The following is a 21,305-nucleotide window of genomic DNA, read 5'->3' on the forward strand; positions in this document are numbered from 1 at the left end:
AGGAATTCAAACATATAGTTTACCAAGTGGTCAAACTCTGACCCTGCTGTATAAAAATGGTATTTCTCTGTTCAGAATTCAGAACTATGTGGTGACAAAGGCATGCTCTTCTCTTCATGCACAAGTAAAGTAAAGTGTGATTGAGGAACAAATGGGAGTCCAATTAATTGGTGATGACTTTACTCTCCTGCACAATATCATCAGGCTGTTTGGGCACAATTCTCTAGGCGTGGCATAACCAATGCTTTATAAAGTTCTAATATGATGTCCCTGTTCTTGTGGTTTACGTGTCATATGCAAACTTGCTAATCATACCGCCTACATTCGCGTCCAAGTTGTGTAATTTTATTTTTATTTATTCAGAGACATAGCGTGGAACAGGTTGTTCCAGCCCAATGAACTGTACCACCTATCAACCCACCTAGTTACCACCAGCCTACTCACAGGACAATTTACAATGACCAGTTCATCTACTAACCAGTACGTCTTTGGACTGTGGGAGGAAACTGGAGCACCCAAAGGAAACACATGCATTCATGGGGAGAATATACAAACTTCTTACAGATGGTGGTGGAATTGCACTCCAAACTCTGGAGTAATAGTGTTGCAAATGTACAGCCTATCACAGAAGTAAAGGGTCCCAGCACCAATTTTGGGTTACACCAATGGTTGCACACTCTGCCTCCTATCACCAAGACAACTTAGGATTCAGTTTATCAGCCTACCGTGGATCACATGGACTCGAGCCATTTGGATCAGCCTACAATGCAGAACCTAGCCAAAGAGATTACTAAAGGCCATGTAGAGAACACTGTCCTCATCAATATAGTTAGTTACTTCTTCAGAGACTTAAATCAAATTAGTGAGACTGAATTTCCTGTGAATAAAATCAAGTGGAAGACAAGCTAGATTTTGTTCATCTGTGGCTGCACTGTGTGATACAAGGAAATGCTGTGGGCTGTCCTTGCAGGAACATGGCTCCAGGACAACATGCATACACCAGCAATCTACAGGTCATAACACTCAGGAACATAAGCTACATTTGTATATTTTTCTGATATCATAATTACATGTCCTATATGTGCTGTGTGCTGTGTGACTGTTGGTACTGTGTTTTACACCGTGGCCCCGGAGGAATGCTGTTTCGTTTGGCTGTATTCATGTGTACGATTGAATGACAGTAAACCCGGACTTGCAAGGTGTAATGTCAGTAGCATTATACTGTCGTATATTAACCACTGTTGCTAGAATCTCAGATGGAAATGAGAGGGCGTACAGAAGTGAGATACGCCGACTAGTGGAGAGGTGTCACAGCAACAACCTGGCACTCAGCATTGGTAAGATGGAAGAGCTGATTGTGGACTTCAGGAAGGGTAAGACAAAGGAACACATACCAATCCTCATAGAGGGATCAGAAGTGGAGAAAGTGAGCAGTTTCAAGTTCCTGGGTGTCAAGATCTCTGAGGATCTAACCTGGTCCCAAAATATCAATGCAGCTATAAAGAAGGCAAAACAGCGACTATGAAGTTTGAAGAGATTTGGAATGTCAACAAAAACACTCACAAACTTCTATAGATGTACTGAGGAGAGCATTCTGACAGGCTGCATCACAGTCTGGAATCGGGGTGGGAAGGGGCTACTACACAGGACCGAAAGAAGCTGTAGAGGGTCGTAAATTTAGTCGGCTCCATCTTGGGCACTAGCCTACAAAGTACCCAGGACATCTTTAGGGAGCGGTGTTTCAGAAAGGCAGTGTCCATTATTAAGGACCCCCCAGCACCCAGGGCATGCCCTTTTCTCACTGTTACCATCAGGGAGGAGGTACAGAAGCCTGAAGGCACACACTCAGCAATTCAGGAACAGCTTCTTCCCCTCTGCTATCTGATTTCTAAATGGACATTGAACCCATATACGCTACCTCACTTTTTTAATATATATTTCAGTTTTTGTATGATTTTAATCTATTCAATATACATATACTGTATTTGATTGATTTATTTATTACTATTATTATTATTTCTAAATTATGTATTGCATTGAACTGCTGCTGCTAAGTTAACAAATTTCACAACATGTGCCGGTGAAAATAACTGTGATTCTGAACTATATGTAACATATGCACTTTATGTCAACTTGTACATCTACAGAATATGTGTTTTTAATATCTGTTAATGTTATTGTGTTAATATTATTTTGAGTGTTGTATATGATATATGTACTGTGTTGTGCACCTTGGTCCCAGGAGAATGTTGTTTCGTTCAGCTGTATACATGTGTATGGCTGACTGACAATAAACTTGAACTTGATCCCATAGACGCACAGTAATTGAGGAAACAAGTAATAAACTGTGATAATTGAGAATGGAAAACAGAAAACAGAAACAGAAAGAATGGTACCTCTTTCTTTACGGATAAGCAATGATTGTACTTCCTGAAGCCTCGGTCCAGTACGGGAACCTCACCCCCTGACTCGCCGTGCAGATGGATGTCCTTTAGCTCCTTCACTTTCCTTCCTTTTGCCAGCTCCTTTGGTTCATTCTTCTGTCGAATCTCTTCAAGCTGCTGCCTGAGCACAAAGAACCCGGTAACTAATTCTGTGACGTATTCTGTTCCACAGTTTGCATGCCACAGATTGCCACAACCAGCTCTATGTTACAGTCACTGGCCCCAGCCAGACTGAGCAGAGCCTTAGGTCCCACACCACCAGGTTCAGGAAAAATTATTACCCTGCAACCATCAGGATTAGTCACCACACTGGTTCAGGAGCCTGATGGCCACAGGGTAACCATCAACTGACCTCAACACTGAACTGACTCCACGATCTACAGTCTCACTTTCAATGACTTCACAACCCATTTTCTCACTATTACTTATGTCTTATTTGCACAATTTGACTTTTTTTTTGCACATTACTTGTTTGTCAATCTTTATGTATAGTTTTTTCATAAATTATATTGTATTTCTTTATTTTCCTGTAAATGCCCACAAGAAAATGAATCTCAAGGTAGTTCATGGTGACATATGTGTACTTGGATAATCAATTTACTTCGACTTTGAGTTAAAATTGACAATTGGAGATTATGATTAAAAGTACAACCAAGATGCCTGCTTCTGATCCTATGTATGGAAATATGGACCTCCACAGATATCGTTCAAGGGCAGGACTGGGCTCTAGGATCTTGCTTCACAGTTGAACAGACAGCTCAGTGACACTGTGGACGAAAGGAACCACTCCAGAGGGAGAACAGAGTAAGAGAGCCAAAGGAACAAGCAGAAAGGGCAGTATTGATGAAAGTTTATCAGCCTGAGGTGTTCTCTCTGGTTCTCTCACCAGCGATGTTGCCCTGACCGGTTAAATATTTCCAGCATTTTCAGTTTTTATTTCAGATTTCCAAGATCCGCAGATATTTTTATTAGTTACAAGAAGTATTTTGTCCTATAAATGGCACTGGTACCAAATTTCACATATAGATGTTTAATTTGATGGGCATTATAATAAAGAAAATAAGCCATTTCTAGAGAATCTGTGGACTGGATAAGTATCTGTACTTGGCTGGGTAGCAATGATGAAGACCGCTAAACCCTGTAAGGCTACTGGGTTGGAGAGTCTTTGTATTAATTATTAAACATCTGTAGCCAATGCCCAGAAGTTATAGTACTTCAATTAAAATTAAATACAAATAAATAACGTTATTGTTGCCAAGCAAGAACTAAACCCCTCCATATTTCCAGCTATTATCAACAATTAACCCAAATGCCTCCATGCCCACAATTGGTCAGGCAGCATCTCTAGGAAGAGGTGCAGTCGACGTTTCAGGCCGAGACCCTTCCTCAGGACTAACTGAAGGAAGAGCTTCAGTTACTCTTCCTTCAGTTAGTCCTGACGAAGGGTCTCGGCCTGAAACGTCGACTGTACCTCTTCCTAGAGATGCTGCCTGGCCTGCTGCGTTCACCAGCAACTTTGATGTGTGTTGCTTGTATTTCCAGCATCTGCAGAATTCCTGTTGTATGCTCACAATTGGTCTTGCCCTCGCATTAGGGTTAGGGAGCTGGGAGTACCTGGCACATTCTTCCCTTGCTCTGGAAGCCACTGTCTCCTGAAAAAGCGATCCACTTTGATTAAAAAAGTCATCATATTTCTTGGAGTCTGACAGCGGATAAATCAAACGGAAACCTCCCAGGTGTTCCTTCTCATACTTTTCCACCTGTTGGAGCCAGGCTGACTGCTGGTTTTCGTACTGCTCCCGTCTGTGGAGGTAACAGATGTTAAGTGAGGAGACAAGGAAAAGACAGCTTTCTCACCAACTCCAGCAAGGCTTTGAAATATTTGTTATAGTCACAGAGTCAAACAGCATTGTCTTGCAACCATCGCTAACATGTCGACAATTTCAGCCATTTACACTATTTCTACTTGGCCGTATTAAGACCTTTTCGTCTCATTACCCACCCCCCCCACCCCAAAACCAAGATAAACTCTTTCTTAAACACAACAGCTCATTGCACTATTTTTAAAGTGTTTCATTATCACTGTCTTTTCCCCTCATCCGCACCCGCCTCCCGAGTGCTAACATCTAGGACACACTGGGAGAGCTTTATAATATCATCAGTTCTCTACAAAACAGCATCCGTACAGTCTCTTCATAATTGCAGGAGACTTCAATCATGTTAATTATTGTGTTTTTAAAATTATTTTTATTGTGTGTTTTTATGCTACATCGAGAGTAACAATCATTTTGTTTTCCTTTACACTCGTGTACTGAAGAACAATATTAAACAATCTCGAATCTTTACATGGACAGGTTACAAGGTAATCTACTGAACAATGTATAATTGGTTAACAGCATAAATGAAGGTACAATTGGCTTTAATGCCTCTGGGATGATAAAATGGTTCAGGGTTCCTTCTCTTGATTCAGCAGCATTGTTTATACATTGACCACAAATCACTGAACAGCCTACCATCACACACTAACTGGAAAGTAGAAGCTCAGATAACACTGAATAACAAATTTTAATGTTTCTTCTTCCCCCTTCCTTTCCAGACCTGAGGAAGGGTCTTGGCCTGAAACATCGACTGTTTATTCCTCTCCATACATTCTATATCACTCTTCACTATGGAGGGTCATTTCCCCTGCTGCCTTTGCTATTTTCCAATCTATTGCACCCTTCTTTAATATATGGAATTTAAATTCCGGCAATGTGTAATTTCCCCTGTTGTTATAGCAAAGACAACAGGGGTAAATAACCTCCACAGTGAAGCATAATATCATATCATCTGTTTACTTCACCTGCCAACTCATTTCTATTATTCCATTACTAATTTCCAGTGTTACTTTCTATGGGACCAACACTCAATGTTTTTCTTTTTGAAATAGCCATAAAAATTCTTCCCATCACTTTGTACATTTCTGTAATGTTGAAGATAGCTGTAGTCCAACTGTTTGTAAAGAATGATTTTGTGCATTGAAGATGAACTATCTTCACTGTGTAAAAGTCTTAGGCACATACGTACAGCTTAAGTGCCTAAGACTTTTGCACAGTACTGTATTTGTCAACATGCAGCAGAGAGTGGGTTTGTAAATCTGGCAGGAGCAAAAGATGTTTGGGATGATGCAGGCAGAGTGCCACAGGAGGGATGTGGGACAGGTGGTCGAGGAGGAGTGCCGCGGGAGGGACGTGGGACGGGTGGTAGAGGAGGAGTGCCGCGGGAGGGACGTGGGACAGGTGGTAGGGGAGGAGTGCCGCGGGAGGGACGTGGGACAGGTGGTAGGGGAGGAGTGCCGCTGGAGGGACGTGGGACAGGTGGTAGGGGAGGAGTGCCGCGGGAGGGACGTGGGACGGGTGGTAGAGGAGGAGTGCCGCGGGAGGGACGTGGGACGGGTGGTAGGGGAGGAGTGCCGCGGGAGGGACGTGGGACAGGTGGTAGGGGAGGAGTGCCGCGGGAGGGACGTGGGACAGGTGGTAGGGGAGGAGTGCCGCGGGAGGGACGTGGGACAGGTGGTAGGGGAGGAGTGCCGCGGGAGGGATGTGGGACAGGTGGTAGGGGAGGAGTGCCGCGGGAGGGACGTGGGACGGGTGGTAGGGGAGGAGTGCCGCGGGAGGGACGTGGGACGGGTGGTAGAGGAGGAGTGCCGCAGGAGGGACGTGGGGCAGGTGGTAGGGGAGGAGTGCCGAGGGAGGGACGTGGGACAGGTGGTAGAGGAGGAGTGCCGCGAGAGGGACGTGGGACAGGTGGTAGAGGAGGAGTGCCGCGAGAGGGATGTGGGACAGGTGGTAGGGGAGGAGTGCCGCGGGAGGGACGTGGGACAGGTGGTAGAGGAGGAGTGCCGCGAGAGGGACGTGGGACAGGTGGTAGGGGAGGAGTGCCGCGGGAGGGACGTGGGACAGGTGGTAGGGGAGGAGTGCCGCGGGAGGGACGTGGGACAGGTGGTAGGGGAGGAGTGCCGCGGGAGGGACGTGGGACAGGTGGTAGGGGAGGAGTGCCGCGGGAGGGACGTGGGACGGGTGGTAGGGGAGGAGTGCCGCGGGAGGGACGTGGGACGGGTGGTAGAGGAGGAGTGCCGCAGGAGGGACGTGGGACAGGTGGTAGGGGAGGAGTGCCGCGGGAGGGACGTGGGACAGGTGGTAGAGGAGGAGTGCCGCGAGAGGGACGTGGGACAGGTGGTAGAGGAGGAGTGCCGCGAGAGGGACGTGGGACAGGTGGTAGGGGAGGAGTGCCGCGGGAGGGACGTGGGACAGGTGGTAGAGGAGGAGTGCCGCGAGAGGGACGTGGGACAGGTGGTAGAGGAGGAGTGCCGCGAGAGGGACGTGGGACAGGTGGTAGGGGAGGAGTGCCGCAGGAGGGATGTGGGACAGGTGGTAGGGGAGGAGTGCCGCGGGAGGGATGTGGGACAGGTGGTAGAGGAGGAGTGCCGCGTGAGGGATGTGGGACTGGTGGTAGGGGAGGAGTGCCGCGTGAGGGACGTGGGACAGGTGGTAGGGGAGGAGTGCCGCGAGAGGGACGTGGGACAGGTGGTAGGGGAGGAGTGCCGCGAGAGGGACGTGGGACAGGTGGTAGGGGAGGAGTGCCGCGGGAGGGATGTGGGACAGGTGGTAGGGGAGGGACGTGGGACAGGTGGTAGGGGAGGAGTGCCGCGTGAGGGACGTGGGACAGGTGGTAGGGGAGGAGTGCCGCGTGAGGGACGTGGGACAGGTGGTAGGGGAGGAGTGCCGCGGGAGGGACGTGGGACAGGTGGTAGGGGAGGAGTGCCGCGGGAGGGACGTGGGACAGGTGGTAGAGGAGGGGTGCCGCGGGAGGGATGTGGGACGGGTGGTAGGGGAGGAGTGCCGTGGGAGGGATGTGGGACAGGTGGTAGGGGAGGAGTGCCGCGAGAGGGACGTGGGACGGGTGGTAGGGGAGGAGTGCCGCGGGAGGGACGTGGGACGGGTGGTAGGGGAGGAGTGCCGCGAGAGGGACGTGGGACAGGTGGTAGAGGAGGAGTGCCGCGGGAGGGATGTGGGACAGGTGGTAGGGGAGGAGTGCCGCGAGAGGGACGTGGGACGGGTGGTAGGGGAGGAGTGCCGCGGGAGGGATGTGGGACGGGTGGTAGGGGAGGAGTGCCGCGGGAGGGACGTGGGACGGGTGGTAGAGGAGGAGTGCCGCGGGAGGGACGTGGGACAGGTGGTAGAGGAGGAGTGCCGCGGGAGGGATGTGGGACAGGTGGTAGAGGAGGGACGTGGGACAGGTGGTAGAGGTGGAGTGCCGCGGGAGGGACGTGGGACAGGTGGTAGAGGAGGAGTGCCGCGGGAGGGATGTGGGACGGGTGGTAGGGGAGGAGTGCCGCGGGAGGGACGTGGGACGGGTGGTAGGGGAGGAGTGCCGCGGGAGGGACGTGGGACGGGTGGTAGAGGAGGAGTGCCGCGAGAGGGACGTGGGACAGGTGGTAGGGGAGGAGTGCCGCGGGAGGGACGTGGGACAGGTGGTAGAGGTGGAGTGCCGCGGGAGGGACGTGGGACAGGTGGTAGAGGAGGAGTGCCGCGAGAGGGACGTGGGACAGGTGGTAGGGGAGGAGTGCCGCGGGAGGGACGTGGGACGGGTGGTAGGGGAGGAGTGCCGCTGGAGGGACGTGGGACGGGTGGTAGGGGAGGAGTGCCGCGAGAGGGATGTGGGACAGGTGGTAGAGGAGGAGTGCCGCGTGAGGGATGTGGGACTGGTGGTAGAGGAGGAGTGCCGCGTGAGGGACGTGGGACAGGTGGTAGGGGAGGAGTGCCGCGGGAGGGACGTGGGACAGGTGGTAGGGGAGGAGTGCCGCGGGAGGGACGTGGGACAGGTGGTAGGGGTGGAGTGCCGCGTGAGGGATGTGGGACTGGTGGTAGGGGAGGAGTGCCGCGGGAGGGACGTGGGACAGGTGGTCGAGGAGGAGTGCCGCGGGAGGGACGTGGGACAGGTGGTAGGGGAGGAGTGCCGCGAGAGGGACGTGGGACGGGTGGTAGGGGAGGAGTGCCGCGAGAGGGACGTGGGACGGGTGGTAGGGGAGGAGTGCCACGGGAGGGACGTGGGACGGGTGGTAGGGGAGGAGTGCCGCTGGAGGGACGTGGGACAGGTGGTAGAGGTGGAGTGCCGTGGGAGGGACGTGGGACAGGTGGTAGGGGAGGAGTGCCGCGAGAGGGACGTGGGACGGGTGGTAGGGGAGGAGTGCCACGGGAGGGACGTGGGACGGGTGGTAGGGGAGGAGTGCCGCAGGAGGGATGTGGGACAGGTGGTAGGGGAGGAGTGCCGCTGGAGGGACGTGGGACAGGTGGTAGAGGTGGAGTGCCGTGGGAGGGACGTGGGACAGGTGGTAGGGGAGGAGTGCCGCGGGAGGGACGTGGGACAGGTGGTCGAGGAGGAGTGCCGCGGGAGGGATGTGGGACAGGTGGTAGGGGAGGAGTGCCAGGGTGGCACGGGTGCAGACACACCCAGCCCTGAGACACCAGGCAAGGTCATTTGATTCCAAACAATTGGTTTACAGAATGTCTCTCTGGTGTTTCCCATTCCGTCACCTCTCCCCAACCATGATTCGCCTCTTCCTGCCCCCTTCTCATATCAGAATCAGTTTTACCATCACTCATATATGTCAAGAATTTTCTTCTCTTTTGCAGCAATACATTGCAATAAAGAAAATTACTACAGTACTGTTCAAAAATCTTAAGCACCCTAGCTATATACATATACTGTAACCAAGACTTTTGACAGTACTGTTCTATAAGAAGGTGCCACAGTATCACGGTGGTTAGTGTGACGCTATTACAGCTCGGGCTAGAGTTTGGAGTTCAATTCCAGCGCCGTTCTGCAAGGAGTCTCTGTACGTCCTCCCTGTGGAATCTGTGCGTATTCCCCAAGTGTTCTCGTTTCTTCCCACAGTCCAAAGACATACTGGGTAGGTTAATTGGTCATTGTGAATTGTCCTGTGATTAGGCCAGAGTTAATCAGGTCGTAGGGTTGCTGGCCACGTGACTCGAAGGGCCAGAAGGGCCAACTCCACGCTGTATCGCTAAATAAAAAAAATAAACTGTGACTTCACGTGCTTTCCTCTGGTGCCTCCTTCCCTTTCTCCCATGGTCCACTCTCCTGTCCCATCAGTTTCCTTCTTCAACCTCCTCCACCTATCACCTCCCAGTTTCTCACTTCATCCACCCCCACCCACCAATTTCCCCCTCACATGGTCTCACCTATCACCTCCCCCTTCCCCCATCAGTTCCAGTCCTGATGGAAGGGTCTCCTCCTGAAACGTTGACCGTTTGTTCCTTTCCATAGATCCTGCCCAACCTGCTAAGTTCCTTCAACATTTTGTGTGTGTTGCTCTGGATTTCCAGCATCTGCAAAATCTCTTAATTATTGATGTTTGTCTTCCACTAAAGGGTAGAGTGGGAGAGGATGGGAGGGTGTGTGTAAATGGCAAAATGCACACAGTTGCTGCTCTTGATATACCTTTAGGGTAGGAGGCGAGGAACATAAAGAATCTGTGAATAAAATTAAAACCAATGACCCATTTACTGTGTCATCCAGTCAACTGATTCGTGAGTATCTGGTCAGGAAAGCTACCGCAGGATTTTAATTCTTGCATTGTGATTTGTATGTAAAGTAAAATGTAGCATGTACGGTTTTAACTCAGAATCAGCGGCTGGTCCAGTGGTTCAAGCACAATACACCAATGAGAAGGCGTATTAGCTGCCACCCAAACTCTCTGTAATTTCTGTTATAAACAACACCTTGCCAATCCTCTCTCCTAACTCTCTCCTCTCAACTTCTGCAAAGAGTTCCACATGAGACAGCCATGTTCCATGTTCCATGGTACCGCGTGCATAGCAGAGGAAAGTGGTGGCATGGTAGCACAGTGCCAGCGATCACTGATTGGGATTCAATTCTCACTGCTGTATGTAAGGAGTTCTTCCCGTGACCGTGTGGGTTTCATCCAGGTGCTCCAGTTTCCTCCCAGATGTACGGGTTGGGGTTGGTGAGTTGTGGGCATGCTACATTGGCACCAGAAGCATGGTGACACTTGCAGGCTGCCCCCACCACACCCTCTGTCTGTGGTGGTTGTTGATGCAAACAATACATATCACTGTATGGTTTGTTGTTCATGTGACAAATAAACCTAATCTTTCAATCCTTTAATCTCACCTTGTTGGTTCCCAAATATTGCAAACACAATTAGAATTCCTTCCCAGGACACTTCGCCTCCAGGGTGAGGGTCAGTGTTTGACTAAAGATACTGGACTATGAAAGACCTGGACTAGCTGGCTCGCAAACAATGTACATTACGGAAGTAATTATAATTCAAAATTTGTGGTTGGAAGGCATTTTGGACGTTGAAACTACAAAACATCCCAAATCAAATTTTATTTCACATTTCTTCATGGGGTTTCAGGTCAGCCAACAAGCAAGGAGCAAAGAGGAAACGCTCAGAAATATCAGAGCTTACAGCCAAAGTATCTATCACCAGTGGAGTATCAGAGTGTTATACAGCACAGAAACAGGGTCTGGCTCTCTAGATCCAATCTTCTTTGCTCAGCAACATAAACCCTATTTACCTACATACGGTCATTTCCTATATCTTGCTGTCTAAACGTCCCTTAAACGTGTGCTCTAGTGTGGTGACTGCAATACACCGTGAGGCCTAAACAGAACATTTCAGCTCTTACACTCTATGCCCTGAGCTACGAAGGCAAGCATGCCATACACCTTCACCACCCTATCCACTTGTTTTGCTACTTTCAGGGAACTATGGACTTTGGCAAATGGTTGAAAGAAAAACGTAGGACGAGAAGGGTGGGAGGGAGGGGTTAGAGTAGGTGAAAAGGTCAGCACAACATTGTGAACTGAAGGATCTGTACTGTGCTCTACTGTTCTATGTTCTTAAATACAGGGATGGCATCAGATTCCACCACCTCCTTCAGTAGTGCGTTCAAGAAATCAGCCACCACGTAAAAACTTACCTGCAAGATTCTCTCCAAATCTCCTGCCTCTCACCTTAAAACTATGGAAAAAAGATTTTGTCCACCAATACTATCTCTGCCTCACATAATCTTCTGTCAGGTACATCAGTTACCTTTGCTCCTGGGAAAACAATCCAGCCTATCCAATTTTACCCCGTAACTACCATCCTTCAGTTCAGGCAATCTTCTGTGAATCTCCTCTGCGCTCTCTCCACAGAAGTCACATCTTTTCAAAATACTCCAAGTGTGGCCTAAACAACGTTTGGTGAAGTTGCAATGTGACATGATGGCTGCTGCCATCAGGAAGGAGATTCAAGATCCTTAGGTTCAGGAACAGTTATTACAAGATAAGGAGAGTCTGCATAGAGATATAGTTAGGTTAAGTGAGTGGGCCAGGGTCTGGCAGATGGAGAACAATGTTGATAAATGCGAAGCCATCCACTTTGGAAGGAAAATTGAAAGAACAGATTTTTACTTAAATGGCAAAAGATTGCAGCACGCTGCTGTGCAGAGGGACTTGGGAGTGCTCGTGCATGAATCACAAAAGGTTGGTTTGCAGGTGCAGCAGGCTATCAAGAAGACAAAAAGAATGTTGGCCTAGAGGGATTGCATTTAAGAGCAGGGAGGTTATGCTGCAACTGTATAGAGTACTGGTGAAGCCACACCTAGAGTACTGCGTGCAGTTCTGGTCTCCTTACTTGAGGAAGGATATACTGGCTTTGAAGGCGGTGTAGAGGAGGTTCACTAGGTTGATTCCAGAGATGAAGGGGTTTAGACTATGAGGAGAGATTGAGTCGTCTGGGGCTGTACACACTGGAAATCAGAAGAATGAGAGGAGATCTTATAGAAATGTATAAAATTATGAAAGGGATAGATAAAATAGAGGCAGGAAAGTTGTTTCCACTGGTAGGTGAAACTAGAAACTAGAACTAGCCTCAAGATTTGGGGGAGTAGATTTAGGACAGGGATGGCAAGGAACTACTTTTCCTAGAGAGTAGTGAATCTGGAATTCTCTGCCCAGTGAAGCAGTGGAGGCTCCCTCAGTAAATATATTTAAGACAAGGTTGGATCGATTTTTGCATAGTAGGGGAATTAAGAGTTATGGGGAAAAGGCAGGTAGGTGGAGATGAGTCCATGGCCAGATCAGCCTTGATCTTATTGAATGGCAGAGCATGCTCGACAGGCCAAGTAGTCTACTCCTGCTTCTATTTCTTATGTTCTCATTACCCTGCAACCATCAGGCTCTTGAGACAGCATGGATAACTTCACTCAACTCAACACTGAAATGATTTCACAGCCTATGGGTGCACTTTCAAGGACTCTTGTTGTCATTATTTATTAATTATATTTTCTTTTTCTATTTGCAAAGTTTGTTGTCTTTTGCACATTGGGTTGCTTGTCCAACTTTGTTGTCTGCAGTTTTATCAATGATTCTCTTGTGTTTCTTTGTATTTACTGTGAATGCCTGAAAGAACATGAATCTCAGGGTAGTATATGGTGATATATATGTACCTTGATAATAAATTTACTTCAAAATTAACATTCTACCTCTTACTTTATATGTGGACAAGTGTACACATCTTTAGGCAAGCATACTATATTCCTTCACCACAGTATCCACCCATGTTACCACTGTCAGGGAACTAAAGACTTGGACCCCTAAGTCTCTCAACTGTTGAAAGAAGCTGTGGGCGTGAAAGAAGGCATGTCCCACTGGGCTCCAGATTTGCTACCTTGATTCACGAGTGGAGTGACGCTGCCACAGACGCTCTTGCACCCTGCGCCTCTCTTCCTCAGTCACCTTTTGCTTGTTGTTTGCTCCAAGGTTTATCAGACAAATTGTATCATACAGAAGATTATCCTTCACCTCTCTGTCCAGCCTGGAATCAGTGGTGAAACTGGGGGAATGGTTTACCTGGAAACCAAAAGACAGGCATGGCATTGATACATAATTAATTGAGGCCCCGTGTTGGTCGGAGTTAACTCTCTGTGCTGTGTCCTGGCTGTTCACATGATGCATAAGCCAGGGCAGTATGTTACGGAGAGCAAGCTGTTGCCCGTGCGGCAGGCTCCCCCTCTCCACACAGCTGATGGATCAAAAGGAATGGCAGAGACCGATACAGTTTGAAACCAGCAGCATCACAGGAGCTGCCAGACAGCATTGAATTCAACGTAGGACTGCCTTAGGGATTCCAACTCTGGATTTTTCCTTGGGGTTTACACCCGAAGCCTTCCCCATGTGTGGGTATAGCCACAAGGCAGTGGAGATTTGAGATCAGACTTTTCCTTCTACTAGATGAGCTGCCAACCACGGCTGACAAGCCCCATCTGCACTAAGCAACTGGTTTTAAGGCGCCAGTAACCCACCTTTGCCCCTTCTCCTGTCAGAAGAAATAGTTCCATGAGTTACTTAGCTACTAAGCCAGGAACTGGACTTGGCTGTCAAAAGCTATTTGAAACACATCCCATTGGGAGCATCTATTAGGTAGTGGGAGTTTAACCCTGCCCAGCTATAACACCTTAAGGAACCTACATAATTAATAGACTGATCATTGTGAACACATTTGAAATTTCCCATACCAGTCCTCGTCAATTGCAATCCTATTGAAATGTGTGCACTTTCCCTTAACCATGGCTTCCCATCCATCATAGTCAACAGTGCTTCCAATCATCTCTGTTCCCAATACTTCAGCTCTCACTGCCTCACACCCAGAACAAGGATTCCACTTGCTCTCACCTTCCACCCATCAGCCTGCAGACTCGACACAGGCGTGTAGCAGTTGCTGCAATGGCTTACCATGTCAGCGATTCGGGTTCAATTTCCACTGCCGTCTGTAAGGAATTTTACATTCCCTCCATGGCCCTGTGGGTTTACTCCTGGTGTTCCAGTGTCCTCCCACAACCCAAAGACACACGGGTTAAGGTTAGTAAGTTTACGGACATGCTATGATGGCACCAAAAGCACGGTGATATTTGCCGGCTGCCCCCAGCACATACTTGGACTGAGTTGGTGCTTGACTCAAACGACGCATTTCACTGTATGTTTCAATGTACGTATGATAAATAATGCTAATCTTATCTTAAATCGTAAAATCGTAGATATTTTATGCTAATTTTAATAAGGTGCCAGTGTGGAAGTTGAGGGTTAGACAGTCAGCCCAGGTAAGAGAGGCTCTCTTTCACAGAAGGGGGCCAGAGTCATTTGGCTTACTGAGACAAGATAAGAATGTACCAGAAGGATTCAAGGAAAACACACAAAGGGATAATTACTAACTTCAAAGTATTATTGGTTATTGGCTTGTAGTTTCTTTTGACTTTTAACACCAGTATTGTGAATGGTAAATATCTGTAGCTCCTAGTCAATTCTGTATAAAAGGGGCATTTCTCTGGTTCAGAGTTCAGTGCAGTGTGGGTGACAGGGGCCAAGCTGTTCTCCGTGTGCACAAGTAAATAAAGTGTGATTGAGAAATGAGTGCCAGTTTTCAGAATCCAGTTAATCGGCGACAAGACCACCAGACTCATCTTCCTCTCCCCTCCGCTCCAAAGAGGGCATTTTTCCATGACCCCCTGCTTTATCCGATCATCTCCATCACACACCTTCACCTTGTCACGGCACCTTTCTGTGCAACATCACGGGATGCAATGCCTGTCCTTTACCCTTTACCTTTCCACATCCAGTGATTCAAACTCAGTGACTTACTGCCACTTCTTTCAGATTAGTGAACTGCCCATAGTCTGGGTTTTATCTTTTTTAACCCAATCTGCATTTGGTTTGGATTTTACCCAATATGCATTTTTTAAAACCAAATATGCATTTGATTTTTTTAACCCAATAGGAATTTGTTTTTTTTAATCTGTTATGTGTTTGGTTTTTACCAAATATGTATTTGGTTTTCCACAGTGTAAACACTTTGCAGTTCTGGGGTCAATAACTCTACTGAGTGTTTTTTATAGACCACCCAATAGTAACAGGGACATCGAGGAGCAGACAGGGAGACAGATTCTGGAAAGATGTAATAATAACAGGGCTGGGTGGGAGATTTTAATGGTGGGAGATTTTAATTTCCCAAATATCAATTTGCATATCCCTAGAGCGAGAGATTTAGATGGGGTAGAGTTTGTTAGGTGTGTTCAAGAAGGTTTCTTGACACAATATGTAGATAAGCCTACAAGAGGAGAGGCTGTACTTGATCTGGTATTAGGAAATGGACCTGATCAGGTGTCAGTTCTCTCAGTGGGAGAGCATTTTGGAGATAGTGATCACAACTCTATCTCCTTAGGAAAGCGTTTAATTGGAGTAAGGGGAAATATGAGGCTATCAGGTAGGAACTTGGAAGCATTAATTGGAAACAGATGCTCTCAGGGAAATGTACAGAAGAAATGTGGCCAATGTTCAGGGGATATTTGCGTGGAGTTCTGCATAGGTATGTTCGAATGAGACAGGAAGTTATGGTAGGGTACAGGAACCATGGTGTACAAAGGCTGTTGTAAATCCAGTCAAGAAGAAAAGCTTACGAAAGGTTCAAAAAGCTAGGTAATGATAGAGAGCTAGAAGATTATAAGGCTAGCAGGAAGGAGCTCAAGAAAGAAATTGGGAGAGCCAGAAGGGGCCATGAGAAAGCCTTGGCGGACAGGATTAGGGAAAACCCCAAGGCATTCTCCAAGTATGTTAAGAGCAAGAGGATAAGATGTGTGAGAATAGGACCAATCAAGTGTGACAGTGGAAAAGTGTGTATGGAACCAGAGGAGATAGCAAAGGTACTTAATTAATATTGCTTCAGTATTCACTATGGAAAAGGATCTCGGCGATTGTAGGGATGACTTACAGCGGACTGAAAAGCTTGAGCACGTAGATATTAAGAAAGAGGATTTGCAGGAGCTTTTGGAAAGCATCAAGTTGGATAAGCCACTGGAACCAGACGAGATGTACCTCAGGCTACCGTGGGAGATGAGAGAGGAGATTGCTGAGCCTCTGGCGATGATCTTTGCATCATCAATGGGGACTGGAGAGGTTACAGAGGTTTGGAGGGTTGCAGATATTGTTCCATTATTCAAGAAAGGATGTTGAGATAATCCAGGAAATTATAGACCAGTGAGTCTTATTTCAGTGGTTGGTAAGTTGACGGAGAAGATCCTGAGAGGCAGGATTTATGAACATTTGGAAAGGCATAATAAGATTAGGAATAGTCGGCATGGCTTTGTCAAAGGCAGATCATGTCTTACAAGCCTGATTGAATTTTTTTGAGGATGTGACTAAACACTTTGATGAAGGTAGAGCCATTGATGTAGTGTATATGGATTTTAGCAAGGCGTTCAACAAGGTACCCCATGCAAGGCTTATTGAGAAAGTAAGGAGGCATGGGATCCAAGGGGACATTGCTTTGTGAATCCAGGATTGGCTTGCCCACAGAAGGCAAAGAGTGGTTGTAGATGGGTCATATTCTGCATGGAGGTTGGTGACCAGTGGTGTGCATCAGGAGTCTGTTCTGGGACTCCTTCTCTTCGTGATTTTTATAAATGACCTGGATAAAGAAGTGGAAGGATGGGTTAATAAATTTGCTGATGACACAAAGGTTGGGGGTGTTGTGGATAGTGTGGAGGGCTGTCAGAGATTACAGCAGGACATTGATAGGATGCAAAACTGTGCTGGGAAGTAGCAGATGGAGTTCAACCCAGATAAGTGTGAGGTGGTTCACTTTGGTAGGTCAAATATGATGGGAGAATATAGTATTAATGGTAAGACTCTTGGCAGTGTGGAGGATCAGAGGGATCTTGGGGTCCGAGTCCACAGGACACTCAAGGGTGCCGCGCAGGTTGACTCTATAGTTAAGAAAGCAAACTGTGCATTAACCTTCATCAATTGTGAGCTTGAGTTTAGGAGCCGAGAGGTAATGTTGCAGCTGTATAGGACCCTGGTCAGACCCCACTTGGAGTACTGTGCTCAGTTCTGGTCGCCTCACTACAGGAAGGATGTGGAAACCATAGAAAGGGTGCAGAGGAGATTTACAATGATGTTACCTGGAACGGGGAGTATCCCTTATGAGAATAGGTTGCGTGAACTCGGTCTTTTTTCCTTGGAGCAACGGAGGATGAGAGGTGACCTGATAGAGGTGTATAGATAAGAGGCATTGATCATGTGGATAGTCAGAGGCATTTTCCCAGGGCTGAAATGGCTAAAACAAGAGGGCACAGATTTAAGGTGCTTGGAAGTAGATACAGAGGAGATGTCAGGGGTAAGTTTGTTTGTTTGTACGTACGCAGAGAGTGGTGAGTGCGTGGAATGGGCTGCCAGCGACAGTGGCGGAGGCAGATACGATAGGATCTGTTAAGTCTCCTGGACAGGTACATGGAACTCAGAAGACAGAGGGCTATGGGTAACCCTAGGTAATTTCTCAGGTAAGGACATGTTCGGCACAGCTTTGTGGACCAAAGGGCCTATATTGTGCTGTGGGTTTTCTATGTTTCTAGGTTTCTGCTCCTAAATAGCCCAGATATTCCTGCCACTTCAATTCCCCATCCCACTGCCACTCTGACATCCCGGTTTTTGACCTCCAACTCTATTTCAACAAAACCTGATTTAAGTTTTAAACACAAGGTTCTACAGATGCTGGAAATCCAGAGCAGCACACACAACATGCTGGAGGAGCTCAGCAGGTCTGATCTGTTGAGTTCCTCCGGCAAGTTTGTGTCCAGAGCAAGTTTGACAGTTTCTCATGTTTCAACCAGGCATGCCCCAGGCCCAAAAACTCTACAATGAACTTCAGATAGTCAGAATTGTCCAGTTCTGATGAAAAATCCCCATTGTGCAAGTTCTTCCTCTCTCCACAGATGCTGCCTGACCTGTTGGATATCTGCAGCATTCTCTTCCATCTCCGATTTCCAGCCTCTGCAGAGATGCATCTCACAGTTTCAGTAACACACATCAAAGTTGCTGGTGAACGCAGCAGGCCAGGCAGCATCTCCAGTCGACGTTTCATGCCGAAACCCTTCATCAGCACCACAGTTCCAGTGTTGTTTTGTTTCCTTTCTCCTCCATTCTCACCCAGCTCAAAACATCCACCAGACAGATAAACGAACTAATTCCACCATGAACGGTCCCAAGCCCAGCTGTGAAAAGAGCATGGAGCTAGGAATACCATCCCATAACAATCCAGAGCTACAGAAACGGCAACAGAAGCTCCAAAAACCTCATCCTGGGAGAGTTAGAATCTTAAGATGGCCTACACCTGGGGGACAACTTGAAAGACTGGCTCGAACAAAAGGACTGTGACAAGCTGTTGTTGGCTGCCATTGCCCCAGTAGGATTGATGGCCTTCAGTAAGTTACCCAGATAAACAGCAAGTATCAAGCCTACAGAACTCTCTCTCAACTGGAACCAACATTATCTGCATCATTCAGTCTACCGCACTCTCAACATTCCCTCTGGTTTTTTTTACAGCTGCATGGACCAACCATTGCTATAAGCAGGAAATTTTTTACAGGCCCTGAAAAAGTGCAGCAAATTATTTTTTTGTTGTAATATGCATAAATGAATATTTAGAATGAAAAAACTGAAAAAAAATCACACTTTTGATTTTATTTATTAATTGGAGAGTATAATGAAACACATAACAACAAAGAAAATCATTCATGTTTTATAAACCTTTTCTAGCTGCGTAGCAACAAAGGTTATGTGTGTGGGAGCATTCAGTTCCTGCGCAGCCATGCACCTTAGAGGGAACAGTGCTCACTCTCTATCCTATTACAGGTATTTTTAAAATTTTCTCCACTCCTGCTTCTTCTCTGCTTATTTCACTAGTTTTCCAAGATTTGCTGAAATGTCATTAATCTGGGATGTTAACGTCTATTTCTCACACGATATATGCTGACTGACCTACTGAGAAGGCTCTCAGTCTGAAACGTTGGCTGTTCCTCTCCATTAATGCAGCCTGACCTGCTGAATTCCTTCAGCATTTTGTGTGTGTTGTTCTGGACTTGCAGCTATGCAGAATCTCCTGTGCTTATTTATCATTATCCAGCACGTGCTGTTTTCATTTTGAAAAAAGATTGATTGACTTAGCATACGTTAAATAAACTTATTACACCTTAGGTTGAACAACGATCACCCTTTGTACTACAACGTAGATAAATCATGGCTCTTGTTTCTACTCAACCAAATTTTACACAACCAAAAAAATTCTTTCCAAGACTGAGAATCTCTCTAAGGCCTATTGGCACCTTCATTAGTAACTTCAATTTTCACCCTCTATTATTTTAAAATATTTGGAGTTTAACCTGGTCAAATGTGAGGTGTTGCACCTTAGTAGGTCAAATGCAAAGAGACAGAACAGAGTGCACGTACGCGGCAGCGTGGATGAGCAGAGTGCATGTACGCGGCAGTGTGGATGAGCAGAGTGCACGTACGCGGCAGTGTGGATGAGCAGAGTGCACGTACGCGGCAGTGTGGATGAGCAGAGTGCACGTACGCGGCAGTGTGGATGAGCAGAGTGCACGTACGTGGCAGTTGATGAGCAGAGTGCACGTACGTGGCAGTGTGGATGAGCAGAGTGCACGTACGTGGCAGTTGATGAGCAGAGTGCATGTACGTGGCAGTGTGGACGAGCAGAGTGCACGTACGTGGCAGTGTGGACGAGCAGAGTGCACGTAAGTGGCAGTGTGGACGAGCAGAGTGCACGTACGCGGCAGCGTGGATGAGCAGAGTGCACGTACGCGGCAGCGTGGATGAGCAGAGTGCACGTACGCGGCAGCGTGGATGAGCAGAGTGCACGTACATGGCAGTTGATGAGCAGAGTGCACGTACGTGGCAGTTGATGAGCAGAGTGCACGTACGTGGCAGTGTGGATGAGCAGAGTGCACGTACGTGGCAGTTGATAAGCAGAGTGCACGTACATGGCAGTTGATGAGCAGAGTGCACGTACGTGGCAGTTGATGAGCAGAGTGCACGTACGTGGCAGTTGATGAGCAGAGTGCACGTACGTGGCAGTGTGGACGAGCAGAGTGCACGTACGTGGCAGTTGATGAGCAGAGTGCACGTACGTGGCAGTGTGGATGAGCAGAGTGCACGTACGTGGCAGTGTGGACGAGCAGAGTGCACGTACGTGGCAGTGTGGATGAGCAGAGTGCACGTAAGTGGCAGTGTGGATGAGCAGAGTGCACGTACGTGGCAGTGTGGACGAGCAGAGTGCACGTAAGTGGCAGTGTGGACGAGCAGAGTGCACGTACGTGGCAGTGTGGACGAGCAGAGTGCACGTACGTGGCAGTGTTGATGAGCAGAGTGCACGTACGTGGCAGTGTTGATGAGCAGAGTGTCCACTGATCAATCAAGCACTTGATTAAGGTAGAGCCTTTAAGCACACTGTACAGGGGGAGCACAAGTGCAGCAGCTCATGGAATGAAGTGACGACCCAAAGTCCTTGACATCAATAAGCTGGCAGTTCTTAAGGTCAACTAATAGTCCTGAGGCACACAGGAAATCAGCACTGAGCAGAGGTCTAGCCAGTTTAGCCAGGACAAAGTTCCACCTGTAATATCACCCACTAAAGCAGAGCATCACCTGTCGTGTCCCGTAGGTCTGCAGCCTGCTGCTGTTGGCGGCTTCCAGTGAGGTCTCATCGCTCTTTGCCTTCTCAGCAGTAGGCGATGCCTACAGCACACTCGCTTGAGCACCCGTGTCACACAGGAAGCGTCGTCCTGAAAGGGTGTCCGTAATGAAGAGTAGGTGAATCTGGCAGCTGCACCGGCCTCTGATGTCCCGATGCACTTGTGCTGTCAAAGCTGCAAGGCAGTTGGCACTTCCTCACGTTCGTGCCAAAACGAGCCTGGCGTTGTCTGTTTCACAGCCATGTTGGGG

The 21,305-nt window shown here is 47.9% G+C and overlaps 1 protein-coding gene across 1 annotated transcript in view; it reads right to left on the minus strand.

The window, feature by feature from the left end:
* The window catches only part of LOC134358130 (tubulin polyglutamylase ttll6-like), a 51,942-nt gene that overhangs the window by 13,423 nt on the left and 17,214 nt on the right, over positions 1–21,305 (minus strand). Inside the window, exons 10-12 of the mRNA XM_063070116.1 lie at positions 13,189–13,370; positions 4,059–4,247; positions 2,397–2,565 (exon numbers count right to left, since the gene is read on the minus strand). Of these exons, the coding sequence (XP_062926186.1) occupies positions 2,397–2,565; positions 4,059–4,247; positions 13,189–13,370 (540 nt within the window). The remainder of the gene's footprint in view (positions 1–2,396; positions 2,566–4,058; positions 4,248–13,188; positions 13,371–21,305) is intronic.

Source organism: Mobula hypostoma, chromosome 18 (genome assembly GCF_963921235.1).
Source record: "Mobula hypostoma chromosome 18, sMobHyp1.1, whole genome shotgun sequence".
In the NCBI taxonomy this organism is placed as follows: domain Eukaryota; kingdom Metazoa; phylum Chordata; class Chondrichthyes; order Myliobatiformes; family Myliobatidae; genus Mobula; species Mobula hypostoma.